Source organism: Lepisosteus oculatus, chromosome 29 (genome assembly GCF_040954835.1).
Source record: "Lepisosteus oculatus isolate fLepOcu1 chromosome 29, fLepOcu1.hap2, whole genome shotgun sequence".
Taxonomy (NCBI): Eukaryota; Metazoa; Chordata; class Actinopteri; order Semionotiformes; family Lepisosteidae; genus Lepisosteus; species Lepisosteus oculatus.
Window position 1 is genome coordinate 201,233 of NC_090724.1, and position 21,593 is coordinate 222,825.

At 41.9% G+C, this 21,593-nt stretch overlaps 2 protein-coding genes across 2 annotated transcripts; one reads left to right on the forward strand and one right to left on the reverse strand.

Moving 5' to 3' along the window:
• Positions 1–4,740: 4,740 nt before the first annotated feature.
• fem1a (fem-1 homolog a) lies at positions 4,741–7,555 on the forward strand. The gene has a single exon (XM_006639769.3). It carries the CDS (start codon positions 4,956–4,958, stop codon positions 6,804–6,806), a length of 1,851 nt encoding a protein of 616 aa, XP_006639832.1. The 5' UTR covers positions 4,741–4,955; the 3' UTR covers positions 6,807–7,555.
• A 3,746-nt stretch (positions 7,556–11,301) lies between these two features.
• On the reverse strand, positions 11,302–16,928 carry ticam1 (TIR domain containing adaptor molecule 1). Its single transcript, XM_015365277.2, has 2 exons — positions 16,715–16,928; positions 11,302–15,160 (listed from the first exon to the last, which is right to left on the reverse strand). The coding sequence occupies exon 2, from the start codon at positions 15,041–15,043 to the stop codon at positions 12,806–12,808; it is 2,238 nt and encodes a 745-aa protein (XP_015220763.2). The 5' UTR covers positions 15,044–15,160; positions 16,715–16,928; the 3' UTR covers positions 11,302–12,805.
• Positions 16,929–21,593: the final 4,665 nt, after the last annotated feature.

Genomic DNA, 21,593 nt, shown 5'->3' on the forward strand with positions numbered 1-21,593 from the left:
TTAAGAGGTATTTAGAGTGTTTTCCATGGCATAGACACTTTTTACAAAGTTAAATAGGCCAGGAATTATTAAGCAAATTAGGATGAAGCTTAAAGACTAATTTCACAATGTCATAGACAGACACCATTGAGAAAGTCAAGTGTTGAACAATTTGCAAGATAACCAGCTGAGAAAAGAAACTGAGTTAGGAGGGGGAGAAAAATCAGAAATATCAGATAGCCATGTGCTTGCACTGAAATATTTTATTAAGAAAAAATAAGTAATTTAAGTAATAAGTCATTACACAAAGTATGATCAGCACATCTGAGAAGCCTGCATTGGATGTAGCAATTGATCAGATGTTTTAAACAAAAAAAGAAAATCAATTTTTCCCATTTAAAATGTAATTAGAAAAATTTCCCAAGACATCCTTATATTGCTCCAGATGGGATTTTCAGATTTCAAAATCAATATAGAGCCTAGATAACCTGCTTCATTGCTCCAACTTCTGACCTTAGCATTTAAGGTTTTTTAAGTCATCCTTAAAATCATGTTGGTTTCTGTCAAGGTGTAATGGAACTGAGTCTGAAATGAAGTTTAAGTTTTGAAAATTCTACAGAATACTTACAACTATAAACAGCCTCACCTAGTGATAACAAAATGAACCCTTGTGAAAATGAGTGGATGGAACTCTATGCATTTTCATACTTATGATGTTATGTAAGCATAATTACTATAAGTAGGTATATCATCAGAAGTAATGTTATTATGTAAACATTGATTTAAAAGGAACATTTCCTAACCTTACTTTTGCATAAGAGGTTTCATAGATCGTTACTGACTGGACCTTAATTCATTTTCAAGGGTTCTGTCTCTGCTTTGTCCAGGACACCAGCCACAATAAAGAACAACAGTTTCCAGAATGCACTTGAGACATTCTGTGGCTATTTTAAAACAAGAATTAATGTCTGAATCATATACTGTTATTACATTTGATCTATGGACCTGTTACAAAACTCAGAGGACGTTTCTTGCTATGACATGTCTCCTGTTGACTAGGAGTGGAATTTAAATGTGAAATGAAATGACTGCAATTGATTTCTGAGAGAATATTGCTTCCTCTGTAAAAAATGTGTTGGTTTCCATTAACTTAAAGTGATGTATGCTGTCAGCCACTGCTGTACTTGTTTTCAGTTTCTTGAAGCTGAAAAGGCTGTCTTGTTTGGCAGACAGTCTTCAACAATTGGAAGGCTGCCTGTCCATACTACCCTTTCTTAGAAGTCACCAAATGCTTGACAAGCTCATGCTAAATTGCATCTGACTATAATTGGATCTAAACCCAAGAAAATTCCAAGGGACTGTTATACGGAGATGAACAATTATAGACTGCAGCATTGAAGCTAAAGAAACTAGCACTAAATATTAATGGTGAAGGTAGGATATTCTTAGAATGTGTTTGTGAGATACTCAGACCATTCCAGGAAGCCAACAACATAATGCTCTCTGAAGCAAGCATCCAGCTCACTTTAAATCTAGCTCTGACTCGAAGACGAAAAGTTAACTTTAAAGTCAAATGGCAATTAGTTCATCATGCATAGAGGATGACTTTCATTGTCCAGTATTAGCCTTTTTTTGATCCAGGGAAAGATTAGACTTTAAAAGATGATTTATTTCAAAAGTAGCAAAAAGAAGCTGTGATCATAGGCTTCGCTGTTCTATATGTATCTACTGAATGCGATCCGTTTCCACCTAACAGGGGGGCTTCATTTTTAACTGCGCACGATCCCTTTGACAACAACCTTGAGAATGATAAAATGCAAGAATCTGCTTTGTACCAATAGCTGAATGTGTGGGCAGCACAGAAGAGAAAGCCTTGAGACTCCTACCTTTTGACTTATTGGAAAAATGCAAAGATTCACGACCTTCAAAATTATCTTGATAAAGTGAAAGCTGTCCTTATGTCAGAACTGATAAAGGAAAAACTACAAACAGACATCATTTTCCTTATAAGCAGATGATTTATTACTTTATATTTCTGATCCTGCTAGCTCTATTCTGCATGCAGTGTATATTTTAAAATAATTTGGTTATACTGTACGTAGTTCAGGGTATAAATCAAATTTTGCTAAGAGTGAACTTTTTTCTCATTAATAAGGCTGCCAATATCCACTCCACACCTTACCTTTTAAGATTACCCACCCCTAATTTTCCTACCTGGGAATCACAGTTACAAGATCTTACTCTCACCTCCTCAAAGTCACTTCCACAGCACATCTAGAATGTACACAGCAAGATCTCAGCAGGTGGTCCACCATGTCCTTGCCTGTTGTGTGAAGAGTCAATCCTGTTAAAATTACCAATCTTCATAGATTTTTGTATCTTTCTCAGACCTTTCCAATACATTTATTCCAAAGACTGCTTTTCAAAAGCTCAATCAAATATACTTTCGTACTTCATTTCCAATAACTAAACCCCATGCTTTCATAAGATTTTCTTACAAAGACCAAAAAAAGAGGAAAGGCATGGCATTGCCTGTATTTCATTTTTATTACTGGGCAACAAATATTAAGAACCTTTTATATTGGCATCCAACTTGACCATTACAGTCAGATCTGCCCTGGCTACAAACTGAAATGAACTCTCATCCCATCTGGCCCTGCTCTGTTCTTCTATTGCTCAGCTCACCCAGAACCCTGTAGTGCAACATACTCTGGCTCCAGTTCAGGAGCAGTTTGGCTTTATGTCATTCTCCTCACATTGCCCTCTAAATACTCATCATCTGTTATCCCCTTCCCTCGGTGACAAGACATTCCTTAACTGGCACAGAAATTGGATTTTGACAATTCAAGATTTGCTTGAAAATAACATTTTTATGTCATGTTTTGAACACATTAGAAGGCAATATAATCTGCTCCAATTTCGATATTTACAAGGCATATATGTACCCAGTTTACCTTGTTCCTTTGCCTCCCCTAAACACTGACATTGATTCTCTTCTTGAGCTCTCACCTGATGGCAAATGTTTAATCTTAACTTTAATTAAGACCACTGGGTCACAGGGGGAACTGATGCCTAACCTGGCAAACAACGGGTGCAACTCAGGATTCACCCAGGATGGGACACCTGTCCATAAGAGGGCACACAGAGACAAACACAATCACTCCAAGGCCAACCGCACAATAAAAATGACTGTTATTATAAATGTAAAATATAACATGTTGTGTTAATGTTCAAATAATCTCTTCCAAAGTAGGCTTTTTAATATTGCTCACCCCTTTTAACGAAAAAACATATATTTTTATATTTATTATGAAATTGTTGCTGCTTAAGGCTTGAGCAAGACACTTTACCCAAAATGCAACAGAATCTAACAAATGTTGTGTATACATTTTACACTGCTATGTATGTAAAATATATACATTGTATATATTGTATTTCATACGTTTGTCTCTGTAACTAAGCGTTTTTATTCTTCTGACACACTGCCCTCTGGTGTAATTTTTTTAAACAATTTCATTGTGTGCTGTACTTCTCTTAAAAACGCCGTCAGTTTTCAGAAAAATTAAATAATGGTTTTCTGGACATTATAAGAGTATTACATTTTCTAATATATAATATAATACTAACCATATATTATTTTTATTATTGTTATTATTATTATTATTATTATTATTATTATTATTATTATTATATTCTAAGCATAATATGTAAACAAAAAGTGTTAAATAGCTTAAACAATGACACTCACAGCGTCCAGTTTTACGGCTGTTTTTGTGGGAATGTAACCATATCTTGCCATAGTTAAGCATACTGGAAGTAACTTTGTTTATTTTGTGCAAATACCAAGAAGTCCTGCACAGTTCCAGTGACATTCGCAGTAAACCGGACCTCCCGGCCTGGGCAGGGGGCTCTGCTGTCCCATCAAAGCAAATTTCCTACGAGTCAGATAGACAATGTGAAGAAAATAAAACCCAAAGATTATTTGCATTTTTAAAGTCCAGTTTCTGATGTCCTAATATTGCTACAGGAAATGTCCCTTTTCCAAACACTGTAGTAACAACTGGTTAGTTCTTATAAGAATCCTTTCAAAGAAAATAATTAACAGGAACATGTCAATTTGTCCACTTCAGACCGGAATACTGTGGTTCGGAGGAACCAAATAAATATTCTCAAATTCTTTCTGCTGTTGTTTTTGTGTGTGAAGTTATTTAAATACCACCTTCTGTCCCACAGCAAACCAAGGGACGCACTTCAGTGTCACTCGCTGAGTTTTATTTTACAAATATTGATAAATAACAGATCCAAATACAAATAAATAACAGATTTCATAAATAAATATGTCTCGCGATGTTTTCTGTTTGGAGTTACTACAGGCTCAAACGAAGCTACGGGTTATTTCCTTTTTCCTATATTGATCTAACAATATCTTTAGTAGAAGTCGAGCGCACTCCTGCTGTCGGCCGGTGGATCCGAACCCCCCTCCGGCCCCCCCACAGCTGTAGAGGCGATTGGCTCATGGGAAGGTCACGAGCCTTCCCAGCTGTTTGACGGGGGCGCAGGGGCCCAGGACACGGGGCATGCTGGGACATGTAGTTACAGTTCTTTGGGTGCTTATATCAGTGAAGGGGATGAGTGATTCCTTAAAAACCCCATTTACCATAATCGCCCGGATTACGTTGAGGAAAAGGTTTTACCCTAATCTTCCATTGCATCTCGGGAATGGTATTTCTATGGAAGCAGCTCTAACGCTAATCGCTACTAGTCTCACGCAGCGGAAAGACTACAATTCTCGTGATGCTGAGCGCGTATGGTAAACATAGACCTGTCAAAAAAGCAAAGACTCCATTTTGTCACCAGCCTTAAAATGGCTGAAAATGTAAGCCAGAGGAAGAGGCACAGATCAGATTTATTATTTTAATTTTGAAAACCGCTTTCGCTGGGTTAAATGGCCGACAGAAGATCCAAACGCCGGTAATATGGATATCAAAACGGCGGTTTTTAACGCTGCCAGAGATGGGAAGCTGAAACTTATTCAGAAGTTGCTGAGCAACAAAACTCCCGAAGAGTTGGAAGCTCTTGCCGAGGAGAAGACGCAAGGGGGCACGCCTTTATTGATCGCCTCCAGGTATGGCCATTTGGAAGTTGTGGATTACTTGCTTGAGCACTGCAAAGCCAATGTGGAGCTGGGGGGCTCTGTTAATTTTGACGGGGAAACGATTGAAGGAGCGCCCCCCTTGTGGGCAGCATCTGCGGCCGGCCACTTACAGGTCGTGAGGAGTTTGTTGAAACACGGGGCTTCTGTGAACAACACTACTTTAACTAACTCCACGCCTCTGAGGGCTGCCTGCTTTGATGGCCACCTGGAGATTGTCCGGTATCTGATTGAGCACAAGGCAGACATGGAGGTGGCCAACCGTCACGGGCACACCTGCCTGATGATCTCCTGCTACAAAGGGCACAAGGAGATTGCCAAGTACCTGCTGGAGAAGGGAGCCGATGTGAATCGGAAGAGTGTGAAGGGTAACACCGCCTTGCACGACTGTGCCGAGTCGGGCAGCCTGGACATTATGAAAATGCTGCTCAAGTGCAACGCCAAGATGGAGAGGGATGGCTACGGTATGACGCCTCTCCTAGCAGCCAGCGTGACAGGACACACCAACATCGTGGAGTACCTCATCCACCAGCCGCGCTCCTCCCGCGAGGAGCGAATCGATGCGCTGGAGCTGCTGGGGGCCACGTTTGTAGACAAGAAGAGAGACTTGTTAGGAGCCATGAAGTACTGGAAGAGAGCGATGGAGATGAGGCATGGGGACAAGGGCGTAGTCATCTCCAAGCCCCTTCCAGGGCAGCTCGTGCTGGCGTACGACTACTCCAGGGAGGTGACCACCAGCGAGGAGCTGGAGGCCCTGATAACTGACCCCGACGAGATGCGCATGCAGGCCCTGCTGATCCGCGAGCGCATTCTGGGTCCCTCCCACCCCGACACCTCTTACTACATCCGTTACCGGGGGGCCGTGTACGCTGACTCGGGCAACTTCGAGCGCTGCATCAACCTTTGGAAGTATGCCCTGGACATGCAGCAGAGCAACCTGGACCCCCTCAGCCCAATGACGGCGAGCAGCTTCCTGTCCTTCGCCGAGCTCTTCTCCTTCGTCCTGCAGGACCGTGCTAAGGGCACCTTGGCCACCCGGGTGACCTTCACCGACCTCATGGGAATCCTTAACAAGAGCGTGCGGGAGGTAGAGCGAGCCATCGCCCAGCGGGACAACCCACCGGAGGTGTCCCAGTTCACCAAGGCCCTCTCCATCATCCTGCACCTCATTTACCTGCTGGAGAAGGTGGACTGCAGCCCCGAGCAGGAGCACCAAAAGAAGCAGACCATCTACAGGCTGCTAAAGCTCAACCCCAGAGCTAGGAACGGCTACACCCCCCTGCACATGGCTGTGGACAAGGACACCACCACAGTGGGCCGCTACCCTGTGGGCAAGTTCCCCTCCATGCAGGTGGCCCTGCTTCTGTTCGAGTGTGGAGCTGATGTGGACTCGCGGGACTATGACAACAACACCCCTCTGCACGTGTCTGCCATGAACGCAAGCCCAGAGATCATGAACGTGCTCATTGAGGCCGGCGCCCACTTCGATGCAACCAACTCCCAGCGCAAGACCGCCTACGAGCTGCTGGACGAGAAGGCCACCGCCAAGAACACCATGCACCCCCTCAACCACATCACCCTGCAGTGCCTTGCCGCCCGAGCCATTGAGAAACACAAAATCCCTTACAAAGGGCTCATCCCCGAGGAAATGGAAGCCTTCATCGAGCTGCACTAACCCTTTTGTTCGCTTTCCATTTTTTGGAAAAACATGCATAAAAAGGAACTAGCAAGTAACAACCTATTTAACTCTTGTGTCTGTATGTCAGATGGCGCTACAGCTTAAGAAGATGGTGGCAGAATAATGTGTTGGTGGGTGGGGGTGGGGGGGTTACAAACTTGCCAAAAAGCTTGCATGTTGGTTAAAGTATTCTCAAGCAAGGAACCACCAGCCTCATGGGTACAGAATTTTGTCTGTCTAGTGCCTAGTTTTGTTTTGTTTTTTAACTATTTATCGCTTTAATATGTTTTTTTTTTAATGTTACTAAAACAGTCAAAAACGGTAATCGGATAATGTGAGATCTGCTCTTAACAGACATCACTGATGGCTCACACCGGTGTCTGTCATTCAGTACAGATACTTGTAGACTTGGCAGGTCCGGTTTGCTCTGTCCAGGGCAGATTGTATTAGTATTGTTGGGACTCCATTGATGCTTATAGGAAATCATCCCTGCAAGTTAGATTCTACATCTACAAACTGGGAGCAGGACAAGCAATTTTCCACACCTTGGAGTCTTATTGTTTTTTTGTTTCATTTTTCATTAGTTTTTATTTTACCTTATTTAAAGCACTTTGAAGATCTAGTTTGTTTTGCATCAGGTCCCAAAAATCAGCCAGTAACTGTTGTTCTGTGTTTAATTTAATACCTAAGCAAAGACAACGCACACAGAATTAAGGTGCCTGAATAAAATTCAGTTATCCTAAGAAGGTGTACAGAATTTTTATTACATGAACTTGCACAATTGACAAAGCAGGTATAATGTCTCCCATCATGAAAGTTGCAATCTGATCTTGTGCCATTGCTCAGAGTGTTGTGCTCTCAAACTTGTCTACTGGAAATCCTTATTTTTTCATAAACAGATACCCAGTCAAAGATAATATAATAATGCTTAAATTAATTAGTACTGAAAGGACAACAGAAGTTATACTAAAATTGTGCGTGGAGATACAAACACTAATTTTTAATTGCCTTGTATAAATGGCTTAAGTGTTCCTTAATTTCTTAGTATGAGTTTTCCTTGTTGTGCTTCCAATACATTTTCAGCTTGCTTTTCAAATTGGCCTTTTGCAGTATACCCCTTACATGGGAAACACTGGAAATAATTTTGTTCAGAGGGTTTGCATAATGCTGTAAAGTTTAAACATGTAACTTCAGCCATAGCAGCCAGTAATCAGTAAACAGCATACATAAAATAAAAAAGGGCATACAAGTGGCACCAGGATAAAAACTGAGCCACTGCTTTGGATATGCCTGCCTTATTTGGTGCTGGCAGGATTAAACAATCAGGCTTCGTTCAAGAAAAGGAGAAAGAATCTAACTCTTCGGGTACAGCACTTGCATAAACAATTTACATCTCATCCCGTTCAGGGCAGTCTATGTATTCATGCAGAAATACTGTGTTTTAAAAGAAGTTCTTTTAGACAATCATAACAATTTCAGTTGTTCAACAAAGACAGAATTTAGTATTAGACAGAAGCTGATTATTTTTCACACCACAGAACAACTTTTCTATTTTTTTCTTCAGGTTCCTCAGGCTCCTTTCAATTTTTAGCAGCACTAGGTCAAAAACCATCTTATTTTGTTTAGTATCATTCTGGGGAAATTAGGCCTGTTTGTCTGGATATGGTGCTTAGTGCTGCGCTGTGAGAGCCCTGTTTAACTCCTTGATCCAGCAAAGGACAAAAAAGTATTTCAGGTTTGTAGGGGAAGCCTGGCTCCGTGCGTGATATTCATAGTAGCTTGCACACTTACACAGTGTCCTTTTTATAGCTGAATTGAAATAGGAGTATGAAAGTAAAAATACATGCTGTTCTGTGCCGCCCTGCAGTCTCTAGTGTGGGTTAAATGAGTCCTGGCAAACTGATTCCTCTTGGATTAGGAAAGTTACTAGCTGTCATGACTATAATTCTGCAGCAGAGTTGAGAGACGATTTTAAGAATTAGTGGTCATCTTGCACTACAGGTGCAATGGTTAGAAGCAACAAATGAGGTTTAAAAGAGTTGGTGCTTTTCTGTGTAAACCCTGGGTTAGTAATCTTTTTGCATTCCTGAACTGCATCCTTTTTAAATACAGACTAAAAGAAACTGGTGATTAATTTGTGTTGTAAGTACAGTGGTAGCATTTCTCCTTTCTTAACATTACACAACCTGGAAGGGAGTGTATGTGACCTGATGAAGCACTGTACAGTTCAACAGCATTTGCATATTTGCATAAATATGTTACTGTGTTCCAAACTGACTCTGTTCTTTCTGTCATTGTTTAAAAAAAAAACATCTTTGGCAGACATAACTGTGATTCAGAAATGTTTCTTTTTTGTTACCGTTGCATTTCAGCTTATTTTTCATCACAAAATGATCTTCTCTTGCTACAAATATAGCAAAGCAAGCACTACACAGTACCTACTGTACCAGTGTACTGTATTACCTTTATCCATGGCAGTATTCTCTAGTAAATCATAGTGCAGGCTGCTTCTCAACTGAATTGTTTAAATAACTGAAAAAAGGAAACACCTTCTCAGAGTGTATTACCTGTACAAGACCCTGAGGTGGTTTATCTCCATCTGTGTATCATTCACAGCCCTACAGAGTTCTCAGAACAGGCAGGGCAGTTTGGAGTGGTGTGACAAGAGACATCTTCCACCCCCAGTTTTCAAAAAGCACTCCATTGCCTGTTCAGGGATGCACATGTGTTAGTGAAGCAGGGGTTGGTCCTTTAGTGCTCTGAATCGTCCCGCTTGTCTTAGTGCCCCTCTGACTTCTGTTTCATGTTCCAGCCTAGATTTCAAAAACTGAACCTAATTGGAGCTTTTAAGTGAATGGTTGCATTAGACTTTTCTGCTTTTTTATTGTGGTTTCATAAAACACCCTGCTGGGGGGGATTGTAAATTTAATTCAAAATCTTATGCAGACAACAAGAGGGACGCGTTTTTCATCAACATGCTCATTGCTCCTTTACAGATGTTCTTGAAACCCACATTGCAGCCTTGTCAGGTGGTGAACAATGTTGAGGTTCTTTCAGCATTGTTTTGAAAGAATCATACAATGTGTTTTTAATTTTGCTTAATTGGCTACTCATTAGTGATTCATAGACACAAGTGGGAATGACCCTTTTCAAACAGAGTAAACATTCTTAGTTGCTGTTCTGGAAATGTGAATTAGTGCAGATGCTGTACCCAGAAATTAGTGCAAGGTTGAAGTGCATTTGTAACCCTGTTTAATTTTATATATGAAAACAATCCTTAAATGTTCTTTTACTAGTGTGCGAGAAGAACATTTATTAATTAATCATGACTGAGAGCTTGTTTGGAATGAAAAGCAAGAGTGTGAGAGTAGTCTGTGCCTTTATCACAGAGTATAAATCCACATGAAGATCAGCTTTTAATGCAAATATTCAGACTGTAAGACTGCAGTATAATGGTATAATAACCTACTGTGCAATATGATTCGAATAAAAAGTAGAGTTTGCTGGACTGATTTTTAAACATATACCGAATCAGGTATATATACAAAAAGCTCACATTTGCTATTCATGTTAATGCAGCTCCGGGAAGTTGCTCCCCCTACAGACAACGTCGTAGGGAAACCAAACCGGTCTCAGTTGTTAGTGCTGGGTTTGTGCCGGTCTGTGACGCTGAAAGTAGCGTTTGTGCTCCTTTCGTTCCCAAGATATAGCGCCTTGGTTTTCCGGTGATCACGTGACCATGCACAGTGACTTTGACCTCCAGTGACCCCGTCTTCCGTTAGGGGTGCGAGAGTAACCGTTCTGCCATTGTGTTCCTCTGTTTGCCCGGGTGGTGGGCGGCGGTGGATTTTGCATGTTATATCAGTCTTCTGTGTGTTTGAGTGATTTGTCACAAATATCACATACCCTAATCAGAAGAGTTGCGGGTGTAGTCTCAAAAAGCGAACACTAGCAAACAATTGCATGTTCTTACCATGAGGCTTTAACGAGCATGTCTTAATACTTCGTAGCGGTGTGCTTTTTAAAATCTGATGCGCCAAGGGACATCAGTCGAGCCACGTGTTCAAAAAAGACTTAAATCTGTAACTTTGCGAACAAGACAGCTGTTGCTCTTTTTATGCAAAGCACATTCGTCAACGTGAAAAAGAACCAGGGTGTTTTCTAAGGGGCACTACGTACGAGGTTGGTGTGGGTAGTAAAAAACACATCGAAAGGAGAGGCTTTTCTTGAAGGCATAACAAAGGTAGAAAGAGATCTGGTGAAGTGTGGAACAGAATCTTGCTCAAGAGAAGAACAAACTAATATCCCAATGTTCCTACGATGCTCCATTCTAAACCAGTAACAGAAGTAAATACCAACTGTGATGAACTTAGCTGCTGAAACTAGTCCCTAGCTCTGTACTAAAATGTTCTCCATTGCAAAGAGTAACAAATGCTGCCCCCTGGAGGAAATTGTAAGTAATGTCCTACGTAAAGTAACACCATGCAAGCTGTTAGTCCGTATCGAGGTCACCGGGGGGTACTCCTGTCTCCCCAGATGACACTTTTTATTTTTAAGATAAACGCGAGATAAACAACGTTTGTTTGAAACCGCTCCACAAATTTTCTCACATGCACGTATTCTCCAATATCACCACAACAAAACCATAAAGTTTGTTTCCACAGCTATGACACTATTATGCAATAAACCAATAAATGAATAAACTAGCAGAATCCCAATAAAAACACCCGGCCACCCGGCCAGCACAGCATGTCAATATCATACATTTTTACCAACAAAACCAGCCAGCAAAAGCAAAAACCAGCAAATATATATATATCCCATGTTTTTACCTTATTCTGGAGCATGATATATATCCAAAATAACCCAGACTAGTTTATCTCAAGAGCTAGAGACTAGTAAACGTTATTGATTACGTAGTAAATGTTTGAACAACGACCGCTAGAAATAAGGCGATTTGATTGGTAAAAACCGCTGTCATTCATTGTATTTCTAGCCATTCAGAGCCCTTAGGGGGTGAGACTTCCTCTAGAAGCCTCAGGCTGCATTTTTAGCTGTCAATCATTGACTCAGAAGGGGTAATCAATCAGTTTTTTATCAGTGCTCCTTTTTTTCCCACACCAGAAGGCAACTCTGGGTTTTTTTTTCATTGCATAACAGCAGATAAAGGCTCTCTAGCAGTGTCTAAAGGTTTTTATAGCAATTGCAATGGTTATTATTCTTATTTTCAATATTTTCATGATTTTATATTAATTTATTAATTTCATTCCAGGTCCAGTCTTCACAAAACATGATGTAGAATTTTTTCTAATTGATCAATTTGTCTGAGATTTTTATCCAAGCTAGTAGTTACCTAGAACAAGGTTTTCAAATCATTCCCAGGCCCTTGACATGCATATAGTTGAAAAATCTGACCTCTGAAGACCAAGAAAACATGTTCGCCAGCTGTTTTTTTGTTTTTTTTAGATGTTTGTCTGCTGAGTAGACACATTAAGAAATATAAGAAATTTGACTATTCACACTCAAAGCCAAGGGGGTTAGCTTCAATTTAAGACCTGAACCAGGCTCCTGTTATGTTCTGCTGCAGAGATATAACAAATGTTTAGGGGGAGGAAATTCCAGGCGGACATTGTCTAAATATGTCAATGTTGTTACACAAACCAAAACATGCCATATTTTCACATTTATTCTCTAAAACGTTTTTTCCAGGAAGAAGTACCTTTTCTTAGACACCTGTAAAAGATAATTTGTATTTATACCCGTGATCAGTATTCTTTCTGCTACAAACAAAACTCTGAAATATCATTTTTTTAAATCAGAAGAAAGTTGCCATATTCTTGTTTTCATAGGAATCTCCTTCTTTGCGTCATATGCATTTGCCTACGACAAGTTACAAATTGTGGAAAAAAGTGCAATACCACTGAATTTCACCGCCTTGCATGTGCTTATGTAGGAAAATGTGCTCCTGATGCTCTGATCTGAAGGTCAGACTGTTTTCATAAAAAATTATTAATGACAGGATCAGGCCCTTTTCCCTCCGCAGAAGGAGCATGATCTTCATCTCCCTCCCCAGTTCGCTCAACGGCCACCCCAACACTCATGGAGGAATCATTGCCGATCATAATGTGGCTGGCATTGTGGATCTGGATGATATTTGAGGGCTGGCAGGCAGGAGCACCAACCATGTTCGCAAACCCATCAGAATGATATCCCTGCGGCACCTGCTGCACAGGCGGGGGGAGAAAGTTGTAGAGCCCAGCTGGGCTGAACGGTAAGGCAGAATTGGGGGGCCCCACACCACAGGTTTGAGTACATGGAGGGACAAAATGGGGTCCACAGAACATTTGGTGATGGTCAGGCTGTACATTTGGGTTTGAGAACTGTGGCTGAGGCATGCCTGCCATCCATCCTGCATACATCTGTCTGAGTAATTCTTGCTGTAGATGTAAGCGCTCCTGTTCCAGCTCAGCAGTTCCACTGGCTGCCTTGACCAAACGCTCATGTCTGGCATTGACTCCTTTTAATTGCTCTTTCCTTTCCTCAGCTGCTTTTATGCTTTGCTCCATCTTCCAGAGTTGTCTCTGTCTTTCAACTTTCTCAGGTGCAAAGGTCTTTCTAGCTATTTTCTCAAAATTCCTAGTTCTCCCCTCATCCAGGGGGTTATAAATCTTAAGGCACAGTGGCATTTCTTTCCGGGTTAGAAAGTTCTCCCTGGGCAGAAAAGGAATGACAGTGTTGTATTTGTGTTGCTTCTCAATGGAGTTCATGAGAACAGAGTTGGTTTTGTGCTCCAGCAAGCGAGTGTTGAAGTTCTTTGTCAAAAGGAGAATGGTGAAGGCAGAATTGTCAATGGCATCCTGTATGCAAGTCAAGGTGTGTCTCCCAGGAACCTCAAAGTCTTCGCTGAAAGTAGCACCTTCCCCAGCTCCCAGGCTCTCTAATTTCAACTGCAGTTCACTAGCAATGTCACTGTCCTCTGCTGCATGCAAAATTACAAAAGAATAAAACTTTTCACCGCTATCCTCTTCTTTAAATCCCAAGATGGAGGGCGAACTTCTAGGAGAGTTGTTTTTGGAATCTTTAGTCTCACTCTGGACATCTGTATCAGAAGACTCTGCAGCTGCTGTCTGTTTGACCTCCAACAGCTTCTTTCCAGGCTGGACTGGAAAGTCAGCACTGGGTTCTTTGGAAGTTATAGTCTGATGACCTCCCATGGAGACAGTGCTTTCCAAAGGTCTGGCATGACTTCCTTTGTCCAGGAGGGACTGTGTAGTGTCTTGTGGATTGTGGCTGCTTTCAGGTTGAACATGAACAAATCTTTTGTCCACAGACAGGTTTCCTTCTTCTTCTGCTCCTTCCTTCTGTTCTTCCAGGCGAGTCAGAACAGAAAGACCCAGGGCCTCCTCCCCAGGTAAAGGAACAGCTGAAACTGTGACCTGTTGCTGAACTGACGTGCTGCTGATTGAAAGTCTGCCTATGGACTCCATGAAATCCTCTTGGTGCCTCTCGGAGGAGACCGTTTTCTGATCTTGTTCTCTTTTAGAAAGAAACGTGTTGGTGGGGGACGCGCTGACCTCCAGGTGGCTGGGAAAGGACACCTGACTCCCGCTGGAGCTCCTCAGTGAGGATGGAGAATTGCCGCTGTTGGCTGCAGATGGGTTTTCAGTCCTCATGATCTGTATGGCTGGGCTTCTATGCTCTGGTTTCCAGGGAAGATATGAACAGAGACCAAGAAAGGACTTCAAAGTTGTTCCGCTATCTGGCAGGCCTCCGCAGTCCAAGTGTGGACCACACTTTTCCTTGGCCTCCATTCTAAGCTTCCCTACATCCACCTTACATGTTCCCTGAGCGCTCTCACACGCCCTGATGGCAGCTAAGTAGGCTTCATCACGGAAGGAGTCTTTGCACAAACCTTCATCAGCCAGAATTTTAAAGACTCGAGCGAGGTCAATAAGAATATCGGCAGAGAGCGGGGACCCCTGAGCTTTGGGGGGGCTGTGACTGTTCCCACTTTCAGCGAGATAGCTGGCCAGGTCGTTGTTTGTCAGCTCCCTGAGCTCTGCCAAGGCTTCTGCCTGCTTGCTGAGGCTCAGCAGAACCAAGGCGCGCACGAGCCGCTCTGCCTCGCCACGGCCCAGCTTGAATGTGAGACTGAGTAATTTCTCAGGGGACGTGGCGGAGAGGAACCTGAAAGCGGCTTCCAGGCTCGGCGCACACTTTCTCTTCTCTGCCATTCTTTTGTTGTGGTTCTAGGACGGTTCAAACTGCATCGCAGAGCCCAGCGTCATGCTGTCCCCCTTCCTCCCAGGAGGGTATCGTCACCTGCTCATCTTCATTCCATGGAACCACACCTGTAGAGGCAAACATAAGGACAAACCTGAGCAGCTGTGACTGCAAAACTGGCTTTTCATGAAACAGTGTCCCACTTCATGAAAAAGTTGTTAAACATGCTGTTTTTCTGCAAAATGAACACTGAATTCCTTTCAAGCATGTTACATTTTGATTATACCTTTTGTTAGGAAACAATAACAATAAATACAGTTTTAATTAAAGTGTAGAAGAAGTAACAGAAACTCAGTTGTCCTTCACCTCAGCTACTCTGACTCTAATCCCACTGGATGTCGCTTCTTGGAAAGCTATGAATACCCCAGCGAGTCCTTCTCTTCCTTGTATCCCTCCTCCGCCCCAGCTCCAGCTCTTTACTTCCTCCTCCTCCGGCCAGGGAGTTAAACCAAAATGTCTTGTGCCTGAATTCTCAATTAACATTCCTATTTTTTCTTATGGAGTGTTATTCTCCATTAATTAGGGCTCTCCCTGGTCTCCAGTCTATAACAAGAGTAAATTTGGCACATGTTCAACCTCGGCGCTCAAGGGTTCACAATCCAACAGGTCTTCTGGAGTCTTTAAATCCTTCACTTAACCAGTAAATACAAACCATTCCCTTTCATCATAGTTCTTCTCTTTTGTCATGTAAGCTTTATCAAATTCTGAAGCTTATTTTTTAATGAGCTAAACCCATCCACTAGCTCACACCTTGTCCTGTAGAGAAAGTAGTTTGTATTAACACAGCACACAGAATTTCATTCCCACATAGGAACTACAATTTCCCCTTTTGGCACTTTGGACATTTTTAAATTTCTTAATCATTAAAAACTGAGCTACAGTACACAGTGATGCAAACAAACTGCACAGCATATAAATGAAAGGGTGAACATTAACATTTGTGATAATAATGTACTGATCCACAGCCCTGTGGAACTTGGCAAAACTAATTAAATTAAGTTTGGATCAATAATAATAAGTTAGATCAATTTTAATTTGATCAATTCAACCTTAGCGCTAAGCTTATGACTTAATGACACCTACAAAACTCCAAAAGCTGGAAATCCCAGCCTCCACCACCAGCATCTGATGAGCACAACTGACTCAATATTGCTGCAGGTAAACTTACCTGTCCTCACCTGTTTTCTTCCGGCATCAAAAAAACCGTCCCTGTCAGTACACCCTTGTACTAGCAAAGCACACTGATACTTTTGCAAGTTACAGCATGTTTTAGTTTGTACATCCTGTCTATAGCTCTGGTCCTTTATTGGGGTGACAACATGGCGTCGGGGAATAGCAAAGACACAACGGTTTCAGGGGTTAAACTAACAATTTCCCAAAGGGCTTATGAGCCTCGTTAAGAAGTCCCTATCTTCTGCGTCTCTTCCGTGCAGTGAAGGTGTTCAGTTTCGGTCACCTGTGCGGAATGGAGTTACGGGGTGCTTATTTTTCATATGTGATCTGACAGCCACTGCAGGAAAAGCTGTAAACCTCCACCGTCAGCAGAACTTCGGCTGTGTACAACCCGAGGTCGGATGCAAACGAATAGCTGTGATCAATACAATTAAAAAAAAAACACCAACCTTATGTATGAACGTCCCCAGCCAAGACATTTATTTTTAAAAATCCAAATCTTCAAAATCGTTTAATTTGAAAGTACAGTTTGGTAATAACTTGCAACTAATCATCTTCACTAGTCCCAACACCCCAGGACAACTGAGGAGGAAGAGGAAGACGGAACCTCCAACATCTACCGTCTGTGGTTCGTGCACATCCGGCAACCCCCATCCAACACAAAGTCCTGCTGACGACACTTTCCAGCTTTCAGGAAGCAAAGCGAAAAAGTTTCACTTCAGCTCTGATTGGCCTGATTTCTTGACTCCCGCTGGGCCCTGGGCTTACGGTGATGGCCGGAGTCTCAGCATGGTGTATAATGTTACAATTCTTCATATTATCCCAACGATACGCATTTATAAACTATAAGTAAATGGACACTCTATGACCTCATTACTTTTTTTAAACATATGCTCAGTTTAGTAAAGGTGTGTTGACCCAATAATTTATTTTTTCATTCACAGAAAACACCCCGTTCACAGCTTCGGAAGACTATGATGTCAGGAACCATTTTTAAAGTGCTGTCGAGCTACAGTATTTTGCCACTTGAATGGTTAATTGTAACGTTACTGTATGTGTTTGCCTCATTCAATAAGATTACAGCGGTTCGCAAGCACAGCAACACGACAGGTGCGCCGAAACGAGTCTCAGCTCGCCAGGTAAAGTGGGCGATCTTCTCCTGTCTGACCACAAGGTGGAGGCAGAGACGTAGTAACCGGCAGTGAAGCCCCTAATCTTCTTTGCTCGATTATAAACGGTATTTCATCTCGGCCACGGAGGTGAACTACAACCTGTTGCAACTGTTTCACATCTTCATGCCTTTACCACAAGTTAGGGCTGGACGTGTCATTCGCCTGCAGGTGTTTTTTGTATATTTCATTGCCATTCAGTAATAAAAATACATACCAAGAAAATTGAACTATCATATTCAAGTTTTTGATTGGTCTTTGCAGTCTTTGCTGACATTTAATTTCATTCCAAAAACAATGTTCAGTTTGAGGATTCAAGTTTTGGTTAAAAGGATTCACCCTAAAAAGTGTATACAGTATTTGTAATTCACCTAAATGGTACATCATCAGAAGGTAGTGAATATACTGCAAGGCAAAAGTCTCAGAAACTACTGTTTTCACTCATGTGCAAAAACAGCAATTACATCTTAACCTGCTCTTTATTTACAAAGATTAGAGGCCGTATGCTCACACGGCTCGCAGTGCGGGGGTGCTGGGGTGCTGTCTCTGTGGAATATGTGTGTTCTCCCCATGTTTGTGTGGGTTTCCTAGGGGTGCTCCGATTTCCTCCCGCAGTCCAAAAACTGTGTAGTCCTGGTTCTATTCATCTTACTTTATTTAAACTTTTCTCATTTTATTTACCTGGTATCATTTAAAAAAACTGATTTATTGTGGCCAGATATCAATGTTTAGATTGTATCATCTGATCTCATCTGGTGTAACATTTGCACTTGTAAAACTTCTAACTCCTTTGCCACATGTAAGTATGTTTTTATTATGTATTGTCATTTTGAAGATGATTGTAATGCAACAGTATTTTTAACAAATTTGTAACAGCATTGTGATGTCAAGTAGTCCTAGATTTTATTTCCCTTCTGTAATATTGAAACACACTACCGACTGCCTTATTACTGCTACAAAAGAAAAAAAAACTTAAAATGTTGGCATTTTAAGAGCAGGTGATAATTAAAACTGACAACTCTCCTAATATTCTTGTTGTTAGATAGATATATTATTTTCACACAGTCAATATACTTGACCTGACCACCTTAGAAAACCATTGTGAGCTCACAGATCTGCTGTTTTTGGTTAACTGTACCACCCACACAGGCCTCCACATCAGTTCCTCAAGTGCGAGTTTTGCTTAAATCAGCAGCAGCATCAAACCTCTGAGGGTTGAATTGGTTTAATTGTGCCTTGATTGAACTACTATAACCCTGTTAGTTGAAGACTTGTGCTGGTGATTTAGTGAGGCCTACAAAGCCTGCTGGTCTGGTGCTCCATGGATACTAGGGGAACAGTTTATCAGGTCCTTCACGCACAGTGAGCTGAGGCTCTGAGCAGGTGGGACTGAAACACCAGGCCCTCCAGCCTGCATGTACTGCCACAACATTGGAAGGTTCTGGTGGCCTTTGGTCAAGATCTCAATCAAACAGCTTCAGCATCAGAAGCCTGTAACAAGTCTTTCAACCACCACTTCTGTTTGTGTCTTCTAGGTCTATTTTCCTTCCTAAAATGAACTTCACTCTCTCATCAACAACCTCAGGAAGCTCCACTATGTGCTTTCAGGAGCTCCTGCAGACAAGTATAAATTCCACATGGCACTGAAATACCTGCACCAGATCTCATCCTGGGCTTCCAGCACGATCACAAGCAGCTGAGGCGACAGTGAGAGCAGCCGTGGGCAGGATTGACCTGCAGGTCCCCTTCTGTCCACTGGGGATTGCACTGACCTGGGAAGATGAACAAAACTGATCTTCTGCTCTTCGAGGCCAGCCACACAGCCTCTACAAGAGTCTGCTCATTTGACTGGTGGTTCCTAATATTTTGTCCATGCAGATTTTTGGGGTTAACTTTGTCCCTTCATTTCAGCGTTTTCAATATGCAAATCAGACCCCAACAAAGTCTTCTCTGTTCTAAGCTGAAGAAACACTCTTTTATCCTTTCAATGTATGTCACACTTTCCATGAGGAAACTGTTCTAGCAGCTCTTCCTTTGAACTCTTTCCAGTGCAGCAAAGCCTTGTCCGCAGTACAACGACAAAACCAATCAGAGCTTTCTTACTGCAACCGTGCAAGTTGGCACTAATGGCACAAAAAGGAAAATAACTTTCAAAGACAGCTGGTAGCAGGCTTCCATGTTTGCCAGTGCTGGCTTCTGTCCTGCTTTGGCAGTATACAAGCCCATGGTGGAGGTTTTCTTAAAACAATACAAAACAGAACAACACTGTTTACAAAAAGCCTCTGAAACAGTACTATGGTACAAGTTTCACGTCTGTTTTTTAGCACCTCGATAATTGCGAGGAGCCTTTTTCAACACAGAGGCGGGCAGCTGATGGCGACTTGTCTATCTGTCAGCTGCTCGGAGTCTCCGTGAATCGAGCTTTGTGTGGGTGGGCTCCGCTGGCAGGGAGGGGGGCACCACTGCTCAATGCCATCAGCTGCTTCTCAGCTAACAGCCTTTTCCATCTTTTATGTCTGCTCAATCGGGACAGCAGGGTGTCATTCCACTGCATGCAGGCATAACGGTAAGCCTCAAGCCCCTGCCGGCAACTAATAGCCGCCTTTGGATCGTGATCCAGGTCATCTGGCGCAGGAGGGTACACATGGCTGCTAGAGCATCTCATGAGCATAACTTCTTTCTAATTCAGTTTTCACAATCACTTTTTGCTGTATTCTTGTGCCACTGGATAAACTGAGTTTGATATTTAGATCCAGAGGGATCTCTTTCAGCTGTTGTAACAAATTTAAAAATCAATGCAACAGCGATTCTCATTTATTTTTATGACAAATGCTGAGAGTCCATCTTTACCTCCTCCAACAATAAGACTGAATGTGCAGCATGATTGAATACAAGTGTAGAATTTCAATGTTTTCCACTCAGTAGCATGATTACATTCAAGATTTTGCATTACTTTTTTTAAATACATTAATACTGCAATCTGAGATTGCAAAACATCCAGGCTTTCAAAATATGAGGTGTCTTTCATACCAGAGGAAAATAGAGCTGAAAGTGTCTTCCTGTAATTTCCTTTTCTGCTTTCATCCTCCCACCAATAGAAAGTTTCTTATAAAGTGAAACCTTGTACTTTTGAAATGTTTATGCACATATTTATATATCTTAGTAAATTAAAGCCTAGGACACCATCTGTAATGTTTAATATGAGGAAACAGACGAATACAGATTTAAAATTTAAAAAGGTTTCAATTTGTTATGTATTGACCTTTACGCACATGTTTTTTTTTAAAAGGTCAGTTGCACCATAATTGTGCACCCATTCTCAGTGCTTGTGTGGGTTAAAAAAACCCATACATTAAATTCTGTTTTATCTCCTGCTTTGTATTGCAAGGAACCAGGTGAAAGGTTTGAGGCTCCACCTAGTGGAGGCTGGAACAAAAGCAACAGAACTTTCTGCATTTCAACATAGTGTCCCATGTCCCTTCACTCTCCACAATCTCCCACACAATAATATTAGTCATCATAATCCATCAATTTTAAACCCACTTTATCTAATACAGGGTCACGGGAGAGCTGGAGCCCCTGGACAGGACATTAGTCCATCACTGGGCACACACAGACGTGCACCAGGGCAGGTTTTCCCAGAAACCAGTTAACCAACCAGCATGTCTCTGGACTGTGGAGGAAACTGGAGCACCTGGAGGAAACCAACGTGAACATGGTGAGAACATACAGACTCCACATGTACAGCACCCAGAGTCCCCAGTGCTACAAGGCAACAATGTCAACCACTGCACCACTGTGCCACCCTAATAATATTATGTGCAGCAAATTAATTTGCTACTCTATGTAATTATGTTTTTAGATAAATAAAGCACACAGATTTAACAAATTTAACCACAAAGACCATCCTCAAACAGACACTTGGTGCTGAGCAGCTTACAAACACGACAAACTGGGACATTTTCAGAAGACAGCAGACATTAGAAATAAAAATAGAGAGACACTTAAAAGAGATTGCTCATAGACTGCACCCCTTCAAGTGATAATTAAGTCAGAAGCCTGGGCTCTCACCACTGAGTGCTGGGGGCATCACAATTGATTAACAATTCTGATCTTTTACGCTGATGGACTGTGGCATTGACACACACTGATCACACAC

What these genes read in the sequence shown, in the direction of transcription:
- fem1a (XM_006639769.3), top strand. Translation starts at nt 4,956, where the DNA reads ATGGATATCAAAACGGCGGTTTTTAACGCTGCCAGAGATGGGAAGCTG.
- ticam1 (XM_015365277.2), bottom strand. Translation starts at nt 15,043, where the DNA reads ATGGCAGAGAAGAGAAAGTGTGCGCCGAGCCTGGAAGCCGCTTTCAGG.